The sequence below is a fragment of the Vulpes vulpes genome, chromosome 11 (genome assembly GCF_048418805.1).
Source record: "Vulpes vulpes isolate BD-2025 chromosome 11, VulVul3, whole genome shotgun sequence".
NCBI classification, from domain to species: Eukaryota; Metazoa; Chordata; class Mammalia; order Carnivora; family Canidae; genus Vulpes; species Vulpes vulpes.
The window spans coordinates 58,830,609-58,849,529 of NC_132790.1; the positions used below are offsets into that span (position 1 = coordinate 58,830,609).

An 18,921-nucleotide genomic window follows, 5' to 3' on the forward strand; every position below is an offset into this window, starting at 1 on the left:
CTCTCTCAAATGAATAAAAAAATCTTTAAAAAGTAAAGGGTTTTAGGTTTACAGGTATGTAGTTGACTTATATATTCACATTATACTCAGTTAGTTGGCTCATTTCTCCTATTGTTTCTAATTATTTGTAGATTCTTTGGGGTTTTATTTTCTTCTTTCCAATCTTTATGCTTTTAATTTTTCTTTATCTCATTGCACTGGCTCGGGGTGCTAGTACAATATTGAACAGGTGACCATGGACCCTTTTGTCTTCTCTCTCATTTTTAAAGGGGATAATTCTTTTTTTTTTATATATATAATTTTTTTTAATTTTTATTTATTTATGATAGGGACACGGTGAGAGAGAGAGAGAGAGAGAGGCAGAGACACAGGCAGAGGGAGAAGCAGGCTCCATGAACCGGGAGCCCGACGTGGGACTTGATCCCGGGTCTCCAGGATCGCACCCTGGGCCAAAGGCAGGTGCCAAACCACTGCACCACCCAGGGATCCCTAAAGGGGATAATTCTAATGTTTCCCCATTTTAGGATATTTGGAGGGAGGTATATTCTCTTTATTGGGTCAAAGAATTTCCAATTTTTACTAGGATATTTAAAAATCATGAATCAGTGTTGAATTTTATTAAATGAATTTTCTGCATCTCTAAGCATGATCATATGGCTTTTCTCTTTTAATCTATTAGATTTAAGTATTTATGTATTTTCTAATAGTAAACCATCTTTACCTTCCTAGCTTGTTTGTTTATTTATTTGCATTCCTAGTTTAAAACTGACTTGATTGTGGCATATTTTTCCTCTTTACACACAATCAAATTTTTTTTAACTTTGTTACTTAGAGGTTTTATATCTATTTTTAGGAATGAACTGGATCTATAATTTCCATTGTTGTACTATAGTTCTCTAGTTTTGTTATTGAAGTTAGAATGATTGGGAAGTTTCTCTCTCTTCTTATTCCCTGAAAAACACTTGTATACACTGGAATGATCTGTTACATAAAAGTTTGGTAGACCTCCTATAGAACATTTTGGGTCCGGTGTTTTCTCTGTGAAAAGGTTCTTAACCTCTGCTTTCATTTCTTTCTTTCTTTTTCTTATAATTTATTTTCATTTTATTTTTTTAGAGAGAGATGGGGAGGGGTGCAGAGGGAAAGGGAGAGAGAATCTCAAGTAGACTCCCCATTGAGCACAGAGCCTGATGCAGGGCTCGATCCCAAGACCCTGAGATTATGACCTGAGCTGAAATCAAGAGTGGGATGCTTAACCGACTGAACCACCCAGAAGCTCCTGCTTTCTTTTTGTTCATCATTGTAGAACTTTTAAGGCTTTCTATTTATTCTTGAGTCTATTGGGTTCATTTTGTTATAAGAATTTTTTTCTAATTTTTTATTTATTTATGATAGTCATAGAGAGAGAGACAGAGACAGAGACACAGGCAGAGGGAGAAGCAAGCTCCATGCACCGGGAGCCCGACATGGGATTCGATCCCGGGTCTCCAGGATCGCGCCCTGGGCCAAAGGCAGGCGCTAAACCGCTGTGCCACCCAGGGATCCCTGTTATAAGAATTTAATTCATCTTTCAAATTCATTGACATAAAGTTGATGTAAGCATTTAGTTAATATTTTTAATCTTCCTAAGTATTTATATTTCTTTTTGCATATATAAAAGACTTAATTGTACTTCCTGCTTTAAAATTTTTTGTTTAATTTCACCAGGGTGTGTCTAACTTATCTACTTAAAGAACAATTTTGGGCTTTGTTGATTATCTTATTATATTTTTAAATTTCTATTTATTTTCCTTAACTTTATTATCTCTTCCTTTATTTATTTGGGTTTATTCTACTGTTCTTTTTTCCCCACTTTTTATTATAGGCATCTTGTTTTTTTTTTTCTATTACAAAGTACTTAAAGCTATAAATTCCCCCACAGAGTACCACCTTTTATACCACCCACAACTTTTAATATGTACTCACTCATTATGACTCATTTATAAATATATTAGAATTTCTGTTATGATCTTTTTTTTTAATTTTTTTTTTTTAATGATAGTCATACAGAGAGAGAGGCAGAGACACAGGCAGAGGGAGAAGCAGGCTCCATGCACCAGGAGCCTGATGTGGGATTCGATCCCGGGTCTCCAGGATCACGCCCTGGGCCAAAGGCAGGCGCCAAACTGCTGCGCCACCCAGGGATCCCTGTTATGATCTTTTTTAACTTCTGGGGTATTCACAAGTTTTTTTTAATCTTAAATAAATATGTATATTTATAAGACTTAAAGATATAAATATAGATATATATATATATTCCACATTCATGGATTAGAAGACCCAATATTATTATTAAGATGTCAATTGCTCCCAACCTGACCTATAGGTTCAATACAAATCTCAATAAAAATTACAGCAAGAGGGATGCCTGAGTAGCTAAGTGGTTGAGCATCTGCTTTCAACTCAGGGCATGATCCTGGGGTCCTGGGATCGATCCCACATTGGACTCCCTCTTCAGCAGGGAGGTTGCTTCTCCCTGTCCCTCTACCCCTCTCCACTGCTTATGCATTCTCTCACTCATTCTTGCTCTAAAATAAATAAATAGGGGATCCCTGGGTGGCGCAGTGGTTTGGCGCTTGCCTTTGGCCCAGGGCGCGATCCTGGAGACCCGGGATCGAATCCCACATCGGGCTCCCGGTGCATGGAGCCTGCTTCTCCCTCTGCCTATGTCTCTGCCTCTCTCTCTCTCTCTGTGACTATCATAAATAAATAAAAATTAAAATAAATAAATAAATAAATAAATTTATCTTTTTTAAAAAATGACTAAAATCCAATAAAGTGACAACACCAATGCTGGTAAAGATGCACGCAAACAAGCCTTTTCACTCATTGCTGATGGGACTGGAAAATGGTACAGCTTGCCACTTTGGAAGATAGTTTGACAGTTCCTTACAAAGCTAAACATAGTTTTACCATGTGATCTAGCACCTTTGTTCTTAGGTATTTACCCAAAGGATTAAAAAACTATGTTTACACAAAAAACCTGCATGCAAATGTTTAGCAGCTTTATTCATAATTGCCAAACACTGGAAAAGACCAAGATGTTCTCCAGTTGGTGAATGGGGAACCTGTGGAAAGTGAATACAGTAGAATATTATTCAGTGATTGAAGAGCTATCAAGCCAAGAAAAATTATGGAATACCCTAGCATATTGTTAAGTGAAAGGAGCCAGTCTGAAAAGCTATACACTGTATAATTCCAGCTATATAACATTCTAGAAAAGGTAAGATATATAGTAAAAAGACCAGGGGTTGCCAGGGGTGTGAGAGGAGGGAGAAGGATTTAATAAGTGGAACACAGGAAACTTTTTTAGGGCAGTGAAATTCTTGTATGATATTCTCTGGTGTCCTAGTGGATACACAACCCTATGCATTTGTCAAAACCCTTAGGACTTTACAAAGCAAAGAGTAAACTTTAACATACAAACATTTTAAAAAATCATTTAGGAGACCAAAAGATCTCAGGACAGAAAGCAGACTGTGACAAATAACTATAACTGTATTACAAATACATGAAAAATTCACAAGAATTACAAATCAAGCCGTCTGTTAGCAACTTCTAATTTAATTGCATGGGAGTCAGAAGGTAATTTCTGACTATTCTTTGAAATTTGTTGAGGCTTGCATTATTGCCTGGTATGTGATGAAGTTTTACCAGCGCTCTAACTAGGCATGAGAAAAATGTGTATTCTCTAGTGTTGGATGCAGAATTTTACAAAGGGTAATTAGAAAAAGCTTGTTAATTGTGTTATTCAAATAATTTTATCTTTGCTAAGTTTTTGTATATTTGACCTCTTGGAAAAGATGCACTAAAATTTCTCATTATGAAATTGGAGCTGTCAATTTCTCCTATTAGTTGTACCCATTATTGTTTTATATATTTGAATACATTTGTTTTAGCTTCATATATATTTAAAATTAACATTTTTAGTGTCTGAATTTTTATCTTTTTTTAATAAAGATTTTATTTATTTATTTATTTATTTATTTATTTATTTATTTATTTATTTAGAGAAAGCAAGAAAGGGAGAGAACAAGTGAGGTGAGGGACAGAGGGAGAAGCAGACTCCTTGCTAAGCAGGGAGCCCAATGGGGACCTCCATCCCAGGACCTTGGGACCATGACCTGAGGTGAAGGCAAATGCTTAACCGACTGAGCCACCCAGGTGCTTGAACTTTTATCTTTAAATAATGAATCTCTTTATTCTGAATGATACTTTATCTTTTTATTTTGTCTAGTAGTAATATGGCTAAAAAAAGCTTTCCTTTGATGAGTGTTTGCCTAATAGAACTTTTTTAAAAGATTTTATTTATTCAATTGAGAGAGAGAGAGCATGAGCAGGGGGAGGGGCAGAGGGAGAAAGGGTCAAGCAGACTCCCTTCGGAGCAAGTAGCCCAATGTGGAACTGGATCCCAGGACCCTAGGATCATGACCTGAGCCAAGGGCAGCTGCTTAACCGACTGAGCCACCCAGGTGCCCCTATATATGAATTTAACTTTTAAAAGGCTTAATACGTGGGGCACCTGGGTGGCTTAGTTGGTTAAGTGTCCAACTCATGGTTTCAGCTCAAATCATAATCTCAGGATTATGAGATGGAGCCCCACATCATGCTCTGCACTCGTGGGGAGCATGCTTGAGATTCTCCCTCTATGTCTGCCCCTCCTCCTGCTCTCTAAATCAATCAATCATTAAAAGGCTCAATCCAACCATCTCTTTTTACTAGTGATAATCAATATACTGTGTCTCATTTCTCCAATCTCAATTATTGTCATCTGCTTTTTTCTGTTTCTTCTCATTTTTTCTCTTAGCTTCTTTTGGATTGAAGGTTTGTATTTGTTTTTACCTTCAGTCTATGTTTTCCCACTACTATTCTCTAATAGTAGAGAATGGAACTGGACAACTGGAATGGTTGTCCTTAAAATGCTATCATGCAAGTGTACCTTCTCTGTCATACACCCCAAATAATAGAAAGAAAGGGTTCTTTTTTAAAGACTTTATTTATTTATTTAACAGAGAAAGAGAGAGCACAAGCAGGGGGAGCAGCAGGCAGAGGGAGAGGGGGAAGCAGGCTCCCTGCTGGTCAGAGTGCCTGATGTGGGTCTCAATCCCAGGACCCTGGGATCTCGATCTGAGCTCTAGGCAGACGCTTTACTGACTGCGCCACCCAGATGCCCCAATAGAAGAGTTTCTGAGCAACACTTTGGCTTAGATTGTCCCCCTCCTGACAGATATTATTGTTGCCCATCATTTTATCTTTATTATTTTCCACAAATGGACAGGATTTTTATTATTTAATACAATCAATAGTTGAGTTTACTTACATGTTTACCATTTTTGATTGCTCATTATTGCATCTGAGGTTGTCCTCCTGAGATACTTTTCCTCCTTCTTATTCTTTAGAAACTCCATTTAATCAGATCTCTTACATGAATGCTCCCTAATTTTTGACTAGCTATAACTATCTTTATTTTACCCTAGTTCTCGACAGATAATTTTGCTGAGTCAACAATTCTAGATTGGCTATTATTGTCTTTTTCTAAAGACTTTCACTCTTTCTGATTTCCTTGTTGCTTCTCAACTTCTGTTTCTTTACAGAAGAGTGTGAACACCACTTGTTTGTCAGTGATCTGTCTTCTAGATGTTTTTGAAGATCTTTGTCCCTGATGTGCTGCAGCTTTATTACAATGTGTGTAGCCATGGGTTTCTTTTTTATTGATACTGCTTGGGATATGCTGCTTCCTGAGTCTGTGGATTCATGTTTTCCAAGTTTTAGAAAATGCTTTGTTTTTATCCCTTTAAATCTTGCTTCTCCATTTCTCCATTTCTCTTCCAGTTGGAGGATGCATGGTAAACCTTATATCTCCAGAGTCTCTGCCTCTTTCACATTCCTGCTATGTGTTCCAGTTTGGTAATTCTCTGTGTCAAATCTGATTAATATTTTTTTCCTTTTAGTGTTTCTATTTTTTTTAAATATGTATTTGTTTATTTTAGAAAGAGGGAGAGAACAGGGGCGAGGGGGAGAGAGTTCCAAGCAGACTCCACACTAAGCACAGAGCCCGGCACAAGGCTCAGTCTCATAACCCTGAGATCATGACCTGAGCTAAAACCAAGAGTCAGTCACTCAACTGAATGAGCCACCTAGGTTCCCCAGTGTTTCCATTTCTTCTAGAAGTTCAGTGTCTTCCCTCTAAAAAATGTCTTTTTTGCCTATTCTTGTTGTGAGTTCATTTTGTAATTACAACTTTGATGTCTTTGAGAAGTTTATATGATAGTGGTTCTATACTCTGTATCTGACAGTTCCAACATCTGCAGTCAGGAGCTGTCTTTGTTTCTATTGACTCAGAATGGATTGCCTTCTTAGGACTTTCAGAAACCTTTCATTTTAAACCCTTTGCTTGACCTGCTTCATATCCTTACAGCCAGTATCGCTTTCTTCCTCCCCTCCTCCCCCTTACCTGCCTTTCCAGTTAGGCTCTGTGTTGCTCTACACCCCTCTACCATTTTGGTGCTCCAGGCCTGGTTCCCCACTTCTGTGGTCACCCACCCATCTTGGCCTCAGTTTTCTGGCTACTCCTGATCCAGATATTTGGTGGTGGTGGTGGTGGGGTGTTTGTTTTCTTGGAGAAATTTTCCCTGGAGATTCTCTCTTACCTTTTGCAAGACTGGCAGTGCCTGCTTATCTGTGTAACCAGATTTTCAGTTGTGGGGAAGCTGTGGAAGACAAAGCTCCTCAGAACTTATTCATGACAACGGAAACATAGCATTTTTCTAAAACATTTAAAAAATCTTAAGTGCACCGAAAATTAGGGATGGGTGGGGCCCATGGGGAACAGATTATGTTAACTAAGAAACTTCATAAACAAAGGAGAGAACCACAGAGAACATCAAGGCAAGAATCCAAATTTCTGACTAGTGGCTGCCATGCCCATCTGTGACGTCTGGGAAGTGGTGTCAGCAGAGTCTGAGCTGTGTCGTTTCTTTCAATAGTTGGCGACAGAAAACAACTGCAAGGTAAAGCAAAGACACCACCATCCTTCCGAGACCTCGAACCAGCTTGAGGTACCAAAACACTTCCATTCCCCATCTCTGGAGATGCTGTTACGCAGATTGAGGGCAATGGAAGCTCAGCAGGATGACAAGTTTGCCAGTATCCTGCATGTGTTGGGGGAGTTTGGCACATTTCAGCGGAGGCTGGTGGTCCTCACCTTCATCCCCAACATCCTGCTGGCCTTCTTCATGTTTGCTGACATCTTCATGTTCACAGCACAGAAGCCTTATTGCAATACCAGCTGGATACTGGCAATCGACCCCAACCTGTCAGAGGCTGAGCAGTTGAATCTGACCCTGCCCCGAGAACCCAATGGCAGTTTCCAGACATGTCTCATGTACTTGCCCGTGGCCTGGGATCTGGATTCTATTATCCAGTTTGGCCTCAATTACACAGTGTCATGCCAAGATGGGTGGATCTATCCTGAGACCAAGAAGCGATCACTCGTCAATGAGGTGTGCATTCTCCTGAGTTGTTTATAGCTACCCCACAGCCCAGAGATGTGCCCTCACCGAACAGGTGGCAATACTGAGGCTCCGGGAGGGGAACAATTGTTCAAGGTGACCTTGCAGAGGCAGAGCCAGGGCAGAAACTGTCTAGGCCTGGCCTCCCCTGTCTTAGCCAGGAAGCTAGAATAGATTTGGGTGTAGAGGCAAAGGCTCTACCATCTGTCCAGGGAATTGCTCTGTAGTTGTGGCTTTGCCCTCTGAACTCTCACAAGATAGAAAATAGGGAAAGAAGCGGCTTGGATCAGGTACCTCTTACAGGGTTTCTCAACTAGAACTGTAACCTGGGCCCTTCACAGCACAGACCTGCCCAATTTGAATCTCTAGGCTGGGGCCCAACATCCGTATTTGGGAAAGGGTCTTCAGTGATTCCAGCCTGTGCTCTCCACCTATTCCCTATTTTGGCCTGTGCCTCTGGTCCCTTCTCTCCAGGCCTCATTCCCAGGGTCTGCCAGACGCAGGATGGGTTGCAGAGGTCACAGCTGAGGCATTTTGCACGGCAGTTAGCTTCCTATCCAGGCCCCTTCTGCCTAAAGGTCTACCCTGAGGGGGTGGGGCAGGGGTGTAGGCTCAGTGTCTGGACCCAGAGGCTGACCCTGGGTGGAGGCCTGTAGCCAATCCCGTGTAAAACCCCCAGTTTGACTTGGTGTGTGGCAAGGAGTCGAACATGGAAGGCGTGCAGACCATGTTCCTGGCGGGCCTCCTAATAGGGTCTCTCATCTTTGGGTTTGTAAGTGACAAGTAAGTGTCCCGGAGTTCCCTCTAGTCCCTGGAAGCCCCTGGCTCCTCCTCGCGGGCCTTCAGAGCTAGAGCCTCAAACTGGGGGGCGGTGGGGGGGGGGGGGCGGGCAGCGACACTATGGAGGCCTCTGGACGGCCCAGGACCGCCCCAGGACCGGGCTGGGCAGACACTGCGGTCGGTGGGCGCCCTTGGCGCAGCCTCACTTGGACCCCACAGGCTGGGCCGCTACCCCACCATCCTGATGTCGCTGCTGGGGCTGATCATCTTCGGCTTCGGCGCAGCCTTTGTCAACACCTTTCACCAGTACCTGCTCTTCCGCTTCGTCGTGTCCCAGGCTTTGGTGTGCTACGCCATCAGCAGCGTGTGCTTGGGTGAGGCCGCGGGCGCGCGGGCACAGGTGTGGGGCAGGGGTGGCGCCCACCCACGGGGAGCCCCCTGGGCTGGTAGAGTTGCAGCCCCGTCTGAAGCCGGCCGCGGAGGGAGGAGCCTCCGCTCCCAGGGCCCTGGAGATGCTGGAGAATCTGCTCAGACTGCCCTTCTCCCCTCATCTTCCATCCTAGCCCCCTTGTACTCTACACATTCTCCTCTTGAGGACCACCCCCCCACCCCCGTTCCCCCACATGGCTTATATGCATTGAGCCCTTCAGAAGGCCTGGCTGCTCTTAAATATATATATATATACACACACAGTCTCATTTCCTCGTGACAGCACCGTCTTCGGGAGGTACTCTTCTATTGTCCCTTTAGCAGAGAAGGATACTTGAGCCTCACGAAGTTTAACCACTTTGCTCAGGGCCACACAACAGTTACAGGGAAGAGCTGGGATTTCATCCCAGGCCTGTGGGATGCAAAAGCCCTAAGTGCCCATGCACTCATTCAGCTTTCAGCCTCTGTGGCCTGGTGAGCTTAGAGTTCCCTGACAAGAGACTTCTTGTTGGAGCTTGTCGGAGGGAACTGGCTTCTCCAATGGAGCCCTAGGCCTAGGTAGCCAAAGCACTGAGGCACCAAAAACACAGATGGGGGCCCAGACTCCCTGCCTCCCCATGTGTTAGGATACATGTGAGGAGTTGTGCCCAAAAATGGGCCATCTCTGCAAGAGAGACCCATGGTCAGGCGAGAGGTGTTGAGAGGGAGCAGACATGTGGAGAAGGGACTGGAGGCTATACATATGGTTGGGAGGTCGGGCAATGGGCCTCAGGCATATCTTGGGGTTCCAGAGGCACTCTGCTTGGCTTAGAAGTCAACCTAGGGCAAAAGCACCTTCACCCAGGCTGAACTGTCCTAAGCTGGGGTGGGGCATCTCAGAAGGCTGGGTGGCAGGGTAGCCCCGGGGATCCTAAGCTGACCATGATTTTGTCCTCTTGGCCTCTGCACAGCCACCGAGTGGCTCGTAGGTCAGCACCGGGCCCACGCCATCATCCTGGAACACTGCTTTTTCTCTATGGGAGTCATGTTCTTGACAGGACTTGCCTACATCCTTCCCCACTGGCGGCTACTGTTTCTGGTGGGTGGGGCACCCGTGTTCCCCCTCATCTCCTACATCTGGTGAGCAAACAGGGTGTGTGCAGTGATGAGTCTGATGGGCTGGATGCTGAGGAGTCTGGAGGGTCCTGGAAGGGGTGGAGTGGGTGGAATTTTCACTTGGAGAAAGTGCATGTGGATGAAATGAGAAAGAGCCCAGGGCAGAGCCTCTGGAACCGTAGCATTAATCCCCATCAGAGGAGACACTTGAAGAGATGTCAAAAAAGTAGTCAGAAAAGTCAGAAGGCAAGGTGTTGAAAGGTAGAGTCAGGGCTGAAGGCAAGAAAGGTGATGCTGGGGAAGAGTCAACTGGCCTTGTTGACCTTGAGGTGGCTGCAGTGGAGTCCAGGGGAGTGAGGAAAGAGGAGAGGCTGAAAATGGAGCCTTCTAGAAGATGACTCTTTCACCATGCTGAGCTGAGGTGGGCAAGGGGAAGTAATAACGTGATTGGGCAGCAAAGGCAGTCAGGGAAAGCTGTGTGGTGTTCTGAATTGGGGGGGGGTCACAGACAGGAACCTGAGACCCCAAAGCTAGGAAAAGACAGGTGATGGGAGAGAGGGAAGAGAAGGTAGTGAGAAGAAGAGACAGAAATCACCCCGTTAAGGGGCAGGCAGTTCTGTGTGGAGAAGGGATCAGGTTTCACCTTGACATCACACTTAATCTTTACAACCCTGAGAGAAGGATGTGATTTTCATGTCATGGGGGCTGAAGGGGTGAGGATGAGGGGAGAACTGAAGCTTCAGAAGACCAAAATAACTTGCCCAAGGCCACACAGCTACAGAGTGGCAGACCTGGGATTTGGCTCAGCCTCTGTGGCTCCAGAGCCTCTGAATTTTCCCCACTGCGCCGCCATACACAACATGGATTGTAAGAGGTGGGGTTACCCTTTAAGAAGTGAGGGCACATAGGTGGCTTGGAGACCTTCCAAATTCCAAAGCTGGGGACCACCTTGACGGTCGTCGACATTCCCAAGTGTGTACCGGGGGCTCCCTGATGCCAGGTGGCATGACTCTGCCATGTAGCTAGGAAATGGCATTTCATGGCTTAACCTTAAAAAGTTTTTAAAAGCAATAGATGCATGTTGTTAAAGTAAGGAATAGCAAAAGGTCTGTGGTGAAAAATAAGTCAACAATTTCAGCTCCCCTCAGCCCCCAGTTCCTTCCCTAAAAGCCATCACTCTGTGGACTCTTAGCTCTTTCTTCTGGTAGATGCCTACATAGTTCTACATTCTGTGAGTAGACGGCTCATTGAATGGGGCACATTTTTCTGCAGAATTGTCCTGTCAGATGTTCCTTCCCTGACACTTGTCAGTATCTTGGGCAGGTTCCATCTCTTTACAGTCATTCTTTTTTTCCCCAAAAAGATTGTATTTATTTATTTATTTATTTGAGAGAGAGAGAGAGAGAGAGAGAGCAAACAAGTGGGAGGAGGGGGAGAGAGAGAATCTCAAGCAGACTGTGTGCTGAGCTCGATGCAGGGTTTGATCCCAGGACCCCAAGATCATGACCTGAGCTGAAATCAAGAGTCAGATGTTTAACTGACTGAGCCACCCAGGCACCCCTCTTTATAGCCATTCTTAATTGAAAGAGAAGTCTCATTTTTGTAATTCGGACTCACTTTCAGGGATTAAAAAATCCAATCCAGTCCAATTTTAAACTTGATCTTACATCCAGTTCACAGCTTCTCCCTGGTGGCTAACTGGGTCAGGCTAGTGTTCTGATCTTTGCCCTTCCTCCTCTGTCTACCTGCTCTGATCTTCCAGGTCCTAGGCAGGAGGTAGGGCATCAGAGAAAAGAGACAAGTGTGCCACGCTGTCATGGGGGTCGGTGTCTTCTGAAGGATCCTCTGGGGCCCATGTGTGGGTCTTCAGGGGTCCACTTGGTGTTTTCTAATGCTCCAGGCTGTCTCCAGCAGTTCACCCCATAGGCTCTCTCTGCAGAGGTCTCCTTGCCCTAGCATGTGGGGTGATTTCAAGATAGTAGGGTCCACTTGGCCAAAAAGACTCTCATCATCCCCATCCCCCAGGCTGCCATTGTGGTGGCTCCCACAAACTTACTGCCGGGTCATACGCTGGGGAGAGAGGTCCCCCCATCTCTGGGTTTGCATAGGTCCTCCAACTTGAGGGGATTTGAGTTAACTCTCCCCGTAGATGACTGTCTGGAGTACAGGGCAACCCCCTTGTTTCTGAATCAGTAAGCTCCAGGCAGAATGGGAGGGCAGACTCTCTGTCTCAAAGACCTTCTCCTTAATCAGGTTTGAATAGATGAGAGCAACCTGGGGAGGAGAAGACAGTCTCACTACCACAAAATGGAAATTTCTAGCCTCTCTGGATGGTTGCAGGAGGTGGCCGCTGGGATGTTTTTTGTTTTGTTTTGTTTTGTTTGGCTTTTGGTTTTTAGTGGGTCCTATCCTGAATGTGGTAACAACCCTCTTTAGAATGTGAGGTTACCAGTCATTGCTACTAGCCTTGGGACATCAGCTGAAATTCCGAGACAAAATTTCCGTGTCCTGTTCACTTACACTGCTTTTCCTCATTCTCTGATTTTATTATTTTCTCAATAGCATTTGAAATTCTAGTATAGAAGTTCAATAAAATTGCAAAAAAGCATTCTCAAATATTTTGGCTACAAGTTAGAGTTTTTTTTCCCCCCCCTCTTGTTCCCTACATTACTTGTGTCCTCTGGGGTAATTTTTTTTTTTTTTTTTCCCTGCTTGATTACTTTGGACCCTTTTTCACTAGGAGGGTTTGGTTTGTTTGTTTGCTTGCTTTATTTTGTTTTCCACTATTGGGTGATTTTTTTTGGTCACCCTTCATCTCTAAGAGCATCCCTCCATCCCTAAGTCACTAAGACACTAGTGGGAAACTGAATAGAAGCTGACTGGCTGGTTATCCTGTAGGGCAATGAATCTCAGATTTCTTTGAGCAGCAGAATCAGTCACATGGGGGCTGGTGAAAACATCAATGACTAGGCCCTGCGCTCAGAGATTCTCAGTCAGCAGGACTGGGAGTAGAGCAGAATCTGTATTTCTAACAAGCTCCCAGGTGATGCTGATGCTGCTGATCCGATGACCACTTTGCGAACCACTACTATCAGGTGACCAGATGGCAGGTAGCCTTTTCTTTGAGGGATCCTCAAGTCAGGGAGCTGCCTGGCTCAGGTTGTTTTGTTCCTAAGTGGGGCTGGGAGGAGGGGCTCTTGTCATCATCATGAGGACTTCCACTTGGCTCCCCTGGTTTGTCCTCGACCTCCCCTAGGCTCTGGGAGCAAACTACAGAGGGAACTGGAGTCCCATATCTAAGGACTGGAGTGTTACATACCATGCCTTGCCGTGTGGCCACCAGCCTGCCTCCATCTTCTGCTGGGCTGTGTGTATTTTTGTTAAATCTTTCTTCCATTGCTCTCTTTTTTGATCTCCTTTCTCTTTCCTCTAGTTTAGAGTGGGCACATGCTCAATATCTTCTCTTTTTGAAAAAGCCCCAGTTGGGTGGCTTTCTTTAGGAGAGTTCCCCAGCCTTACCATGGAGAAGGATGGCAGGGAGTCTGCTTCCCCCCTGCATCCCCCCATCCCCCTGCCGCGAAGGGCAGGAGCAGAGACAGGCAGAGAAAATGAAGTTGCCTCTCATGTCAGGGGCACATGTTTACAAGGCTGGCCATGGACTTTAGGCCAGGCCTGGATTGGGCAGGGGGTGGGTGTGCAAGAAGTCAGCAGGGGACAATGGCATAGTTTATAAAGAGTGCCTGATCAGGGCACTGGGGTCGGTACCAGCTCTGCCTCTGTGACCTTGGGCAAGCCCTGACCCCCTGAGTCTGGGAGTAAAATGGGGATAATCATACTAGGTCCAGGGTTGGGCAGGGATTAAACCTGATGATTCATAAGTAAGGGCCCCAGGCACAATCCCTGGCTGTAATAAGCTCTTTAAGTGTTCACCTGTGTGGATTCTGACAGCCAGGAAGAATCGAGAACTGAGGGACCAGAGTTACTCCAAGGTCAAAGCCAGTGGCAATGTGGCTGGGGAGGAGGGGGACAGAGGGGACTGCTGTCCACCGGGCAGGGGGTCAGCCCTGGGGTCGGCCCTGCGGTCCTGCTGGTCTCCAGGCTGTTAGGACACAGAGAGGAAACAGGAGCAGTGCCAACCCTGAGAATGGGGCTCTTAGAGAGTGTGTGGATATGGGGGGTGGTGCCCTCCGAGTGCCCTGAGATGGCAAGGCAGAGAGCGCCAAGAGGGAGCGGGAAGCAGCTGCAGACCAGGGGCAGCCAGGCCGGCGGAGACCCTGGGCGGCCTGGAGTGGCTGCTGCCAGGCAGGGGCAGGGGCGCCTTGCAGGTACCGGTCACCGTCAAGGCCTCCCACCTCCCCGTCTGGTCGTGCTGGAGACCTCTGGGGCATCTTAGGAGGATGAGTAAGAGCGGGTGGGTCGTGCAGGATGCTGCCCGAGTCCCCGCGGTGGCTGATGCTGAAAGGCAAGCTGGAGGCGGCCAAGCGGGTGCTGTGCTATGCGGCCAGTGTGAACGAGAAGACCATTCCCTTAAGTCTGCTGGACAAGGTAAGAGGCCTCGGTCCTGCACTGGAGCCAGGGCAGGGGTGAGGAGGAGCCTCTTCCTCGCTCGTCCTTTCTGGTGGGACCTCTGCCCAGAGGGTGTCCCCAGGCCACTGCTTGAGGAGAATGGTGACAGCAAAACTTGACCCTGCCAGGGGCCAGGCTGGCACTGCGGGGTTGGGTGGGCCTTGAGGTCCTGTGGGGGCAGCGAGCAAGCTGGGGTTGTGGTCTTGCCTCTGGCTGGTCCTGCTCGTCCTGTAGCTGCAGCTGCCCGGAAAGAAGGTGACTAAGGCCTCAGTCCTGGACTTCTATAACAACAGGCACCTCCGCAAGGTGACCTTGGTGATGGGCTGTGTGTGGTAAGTACCTGGGATTGGCCGGCCGGGACTGCAAGCAGAGCATGGAGAGCTCTGCTGAGGGGACGGGCAAGGCCCGAGGACACTGGCTGGACTACAGGCCCAGAGCTCTGGGCTTATTTCCGTCTCCTGTTCCCACACTGCTCCTCTTGTCTCTGCTTCTGTCTTTATTCCTGGCCTGTCTGATTTCTCTCTCTCTATCTCTCTCTCTCTCTCTCTCTCTCTCTCTGAGTGTCCCTCTCCTGCTCTATTTCAGGTTTACTGTCGGTTACAGCTATTTTACAATGAGCCTCAAGTTGAAGGATTTTGGTGTGAACATCAACCTCACACAAGTGGTTCCTGGCCTCATGGAGGTGCCCGCCCGGCTGTGTTGCATCTTTCTCCTTGAGCAGATAGGGAGGAAATGGAGCTTGATCGTGACTCTCTTCCAAGGCTCCCTTATGTGCTTGCTTATCCTCATCCTCCCCCCAGGTACGGCTCACCCTCCCCTCGGCAACCCCCAGCCTTCCTGCTTCCTTACACCCCTTCCTCCTGCCCTGTCCTACCAACGTACGCCCTAGGAGTCTGCCTCCTGCACCCCCAGCCCTACTGCCCTCCCGAGCTGGTGTCAGACACTGGAGCACTGCCCTGCCCAAGGGGAAATCCCAAGACTGGGCTCTGGAAGCTCTCAGAAACCTGGAAGAGGAGGGGGTGCTATCCAGAAGGATTAATCCTTGGGTGGCCTTCTTCCAGCCCACGTCAGATCTGATGGTTGAATGTGAGCGGATGCCCACAGATAGTCCTTCAACTGGTATCCTAGGCCCTGCCTCTCATCTGTGGCCTCTGATTGGGAGATGCCTGTTACCTGGAATGTCACCAGGAAAAAATAACTTGCCCACTGAAGACTGAGTGTAACAGGGGCTAAGCTCTCAGGGACATTCTTGCATGGAGGCCTGTCCTTCCCAGGAGGGCACAGTACCCATCAGCTCAGAACCAGACAGGGAAACTGGGGGAGGGGGGAGAGAAGGGGGTGTGCAGGCACAGCAATATTTTCAAAATTCCAAAGAGTCCTAGAACAATGACTATGCCCCAGGTCACAGGGCAGGCTGAGGATACAGACATTAAGATGTCAGTGCTCGCTCAGAATTGCTAGCCACAGGAGCCCCCTCAGCAGCTGGGGCCAGGCTGGGGAAGCTGTGTACAGGGTCTGCTTCCAGGGGAGCCCTCCTGTTCTCTGAGGGCTGGAATTATGTGTATCTCGCCTGGGACCCTTCCTCTCCCAGATGCTGGCAGTGTGGCCTGGCTAACACAAAATGGGGAAACAAATGCATTCTTGAATTTCTGTTGCTTGGTAGTTTTTGTAAAAAGTGGGCCTATACTGAGTCAAACAGAAATGTTTAAATCTCTCAAAAGTGGGATCCCTGGGTGGCGCAGTGGTTTGGTGCCTGCCTTTGGCCCAGGGCGCGATCCTGGAGACCCGGGATCGAATCCCATATCAGGCTCCCGGTGCATGGAGCCTGCTTCTCCCTCCGCCTGTGTCTCTGCCTCTCTCTCTCTGTGACTATCATAAATAAATAAAAAATTTTTTAAAAAAAATCTCTCAAAAGTGTGAGAAAAACTAAGAATAGAACCCCCAATAAGTACAACTAGATCTGGGGTTTCATCCCAGAGCCAAGAAAAGCTGGGGTCAGAGTGGGGCAGGGGCAGGGGCCAGCAGAGGCTCATCAGGGAACAGCTACAAGCTTCCAGCTCTGAGTCAGGGAGCAGGGGTTCCTGCTCCGGGCTTCACCAAGTCTGAGGAATGGGCTTTCCTGGATCTTTTCTTCCCTCAATGTGCGTGTCTGGCTGCCCAATGTTGGGAATCCTGGCTCTTGGGACCCTCTGGCCCCCTGTGCACACTTACTTCCCTGCTTCTGTCCCCCTTGCAGAGGATAAGAGGGACAGTGGCAGGGCCATGAGCAGACCATGGGGTAGGGGAAGACAGGAATGAGCCTGGAGGCAGAGGCAAGGGGGCTGAGGGGCCATGGGGTTAGCAACTCTCCCAATGCAGATGTACTAACTTCTGGCCTGGCTGGGCCTGAGTCTGCCGACCAGCCGACCAGGTGGTGAGGGAGGACAGTTCTGATGCCTTCTGGGAGAGATGGAGGGAGAGCAGATGGGTGGGTCCCTTGTCCCCCAACCCAGACTCAGGTGGGCTGCGCATTATCTGGCCACAGAGCTGAAATCCATGATGGTCTTGATGATTGTGCTTGGAGAGTTCAGCCTGGCGGCCTCGGCCTCAGTGTTCTTCATCTACACCGCAGAGCTCCTGCCCACCGTCCTCAGGTAGGTGGGCTGGCAGGCAGGGGTGTGGGGGCGGGGTGAGGGTGCGGCAGGGGCGCAGCCTGGGAACCAGATGCACACAGTACTCAGAGTGGCCATGCGCCTGGTGATGGGCACGTGCAGAGTGGTTTCCCTGGATCAGCCCATTAACCCTCACAAAAGTGCCCCCAAATGCTGTCATTAGCCCTATTTCTGACAGCAGAGTCAAGTGGAGGCCAGACAGCAAACGGCAGGACCCAGAGGTCTCATCGCAGTCTCTGCCTTGCACTGCGGGCCTGAGTGTGTCTGTGCTGCTCTGAGGCTCCAGCTGCAGCTGGGGTTGGGGTTGGGGGGTGGCGGGAGGAGCGCCTGGCCAGGGTGGCTCCCGCTTCCCCTGCTCCTGATCCATGAAGTAGGCCCCTGAAGAAATGACTGCCTGCCCTGAATCACGGGAGAGCCAAATGCTCCACCAGTGCTTGGTGAGTCGGGACAGGCTGGAGACTGGAGCATGTGAGGTTTGGGGAGCTGCTGCTTCCACCCTACCTCCTCCAGCCTCTGGGCCCAGGAGGCCTCCTAGATGAACTCTCACCTCCCCTTCCAGGGCAACAGGTCTGGGGCTGGTATCTCTGGCCTGGGCAGCTGGAGCCATCTCATCCCTGGTGGTCATCCAACAGAAACTCACCTTCCTACCCATCTTTCTCTGCTGCATCTCAGCCTTTCTGGCCTTGTTTCTCTGCTCCCTGCTGCCAGAAACGCAAGATCAGCCTCTCTCTGATACCCTGGAGCACTACTCCCTGCAGATGAGGTAGGTTTGTGAGGCCCTTGCCACTGAGAGTAAGTCAGGCACTGTCCATCCCTGCCTATTTGCCAGATGGGCCTGTGACACGAGGGCTGCCTACAGCTGTCTCCCCGGCTCTCTTGGATGTTGCCACACATCTCCTATGTGTAGCCTGCCCTCTGCCAGCTTCTGTCCTCTTGGCTGTCCTGACCAGTCTGGGCTGGGTTTTCTCCTTTAACCCCCTCTGGCCACCTGTCTGGACTGGGTTCTGCCCCTGGAGATACCCTGGGCTCTCCTGCCCAGAGCACACGGCCAGGCTGGGAACAGCTCTCTGAGTACCTGTCCTGTCCTACCTGAACTCTCAGCTTCTCAAGGAGGACTCCAACTGGACTCATGACTCTGTTGTGGAGCTTTTGACGGGATTAAGCCCACAGAAAGAGCTTGGTGCAAAGTCTGGCACATGAAAAGTGCTCAGCAAATGTGAAAGAATAACCCCCAAAAATGCAGAAGCATGAAGGGTCTGGGTGCAGTTGGGAATTTAGAACAGGCCCAGTCCTGGAGGTGAGGGTCCTTGATGAGTGCATGACAAAGCTTGGCTGGGGACTGTCAGGCAAGGAAAAGCCTCACTCTCTGGAATGCAGTTACTGCTTTTGTTAGCTCCTAAAGATGCAGCTCATGACTTGTTCTCAAATGGCTTCTTCAGGAACATGGCTGAGGAACTGTTCACCAAGGAAGCAGTAGTTGATGATGGGACTGACGAAGTGACAAAGAACACCATTCTCAATTCCATGATCCAGAAATCGGACTTCGACATCTTCTCCAACGTGTCTTTGCAGGATGCGTCTTTGCAGGGCAGAGGAGAGGAAACAGACCCACTAAATAACTGAGGGCCTGGCCCCCAGATGATCTGAGTTGGAGCTGAGTGGCTGGGTATGGGGCTGTGGACTCCAGGCCACGAATTCCAGGCCCAGTCCAGCTGAGGGGCAGGTCAGTCCTGCTCCAAAGCCAGCCCTTGAGATCCAAAAATGGCCCCTCCTGGGTGACCTAGTGTGTGATTCATTCCAATAAAGGTGCCATGTTGGACTTGAGATGGCTAGGTCAAAATTCACTGTGT

At 48.1% G+C, this 18,921-nt stretch overlaps 1 protein-coding gene across 1 annotated transcript in view; it reads left to right on the top strand.

The window, feature by feature from the left end:
• SLC22A14 (solute carrier family 22 member 14) overlaps window positions 1–18,718 on the top strand; it is a 28,718-nt gene extending 10,000 nt beyond the window's left edge. The window contains exons 3-13 of the mRNA XM_026000800.2: window positions 7,026–7,541; window positions 8,230–8,333; window positions 8,550–8,704; window positions 9,710–9,878; window positions 14,279–14,399; window positions 14,655–14,752; window positions 15,006–15,220; window positions 16,703–16,714; window positions 16,909–17,053; window positions 17,631–17,834; window positions 18,511–18,718. Of these exons, the coding sequence (XP_025856585.1) occupies window positions 7,026–7,541; window positions 8,230–8,333; window positions 8,550–8,704; window positions 9,710–9,878; window positions 14,279–14,399; window positions 14,655–14,752; window positions 15,006–15,220; window positions 16,703–16,714; window positions 16,909–17,053; window positions 17,631–17,834; window positions 18,511–18,694 (1,923 nt within the window). The 3' untranslated portion in view covers window positions 18,695–18,718. The remainder of the gene's footprint in view (window positions 1–7,025; window positions 7,542–8,229; window positions 8,334–8,549; window positions 8,705–9,709; window positions 9,879–14,278; window positions 14,400–14,654; window positions 14,753–15,005; window positions 15,221–16,702; window positions 16,715–16,908; window positions 17,054–17,630; window positions 17,835–18,510) is intronic.
• Window positions 18,719–18,921: the final 203 nt, after the last annotated feature.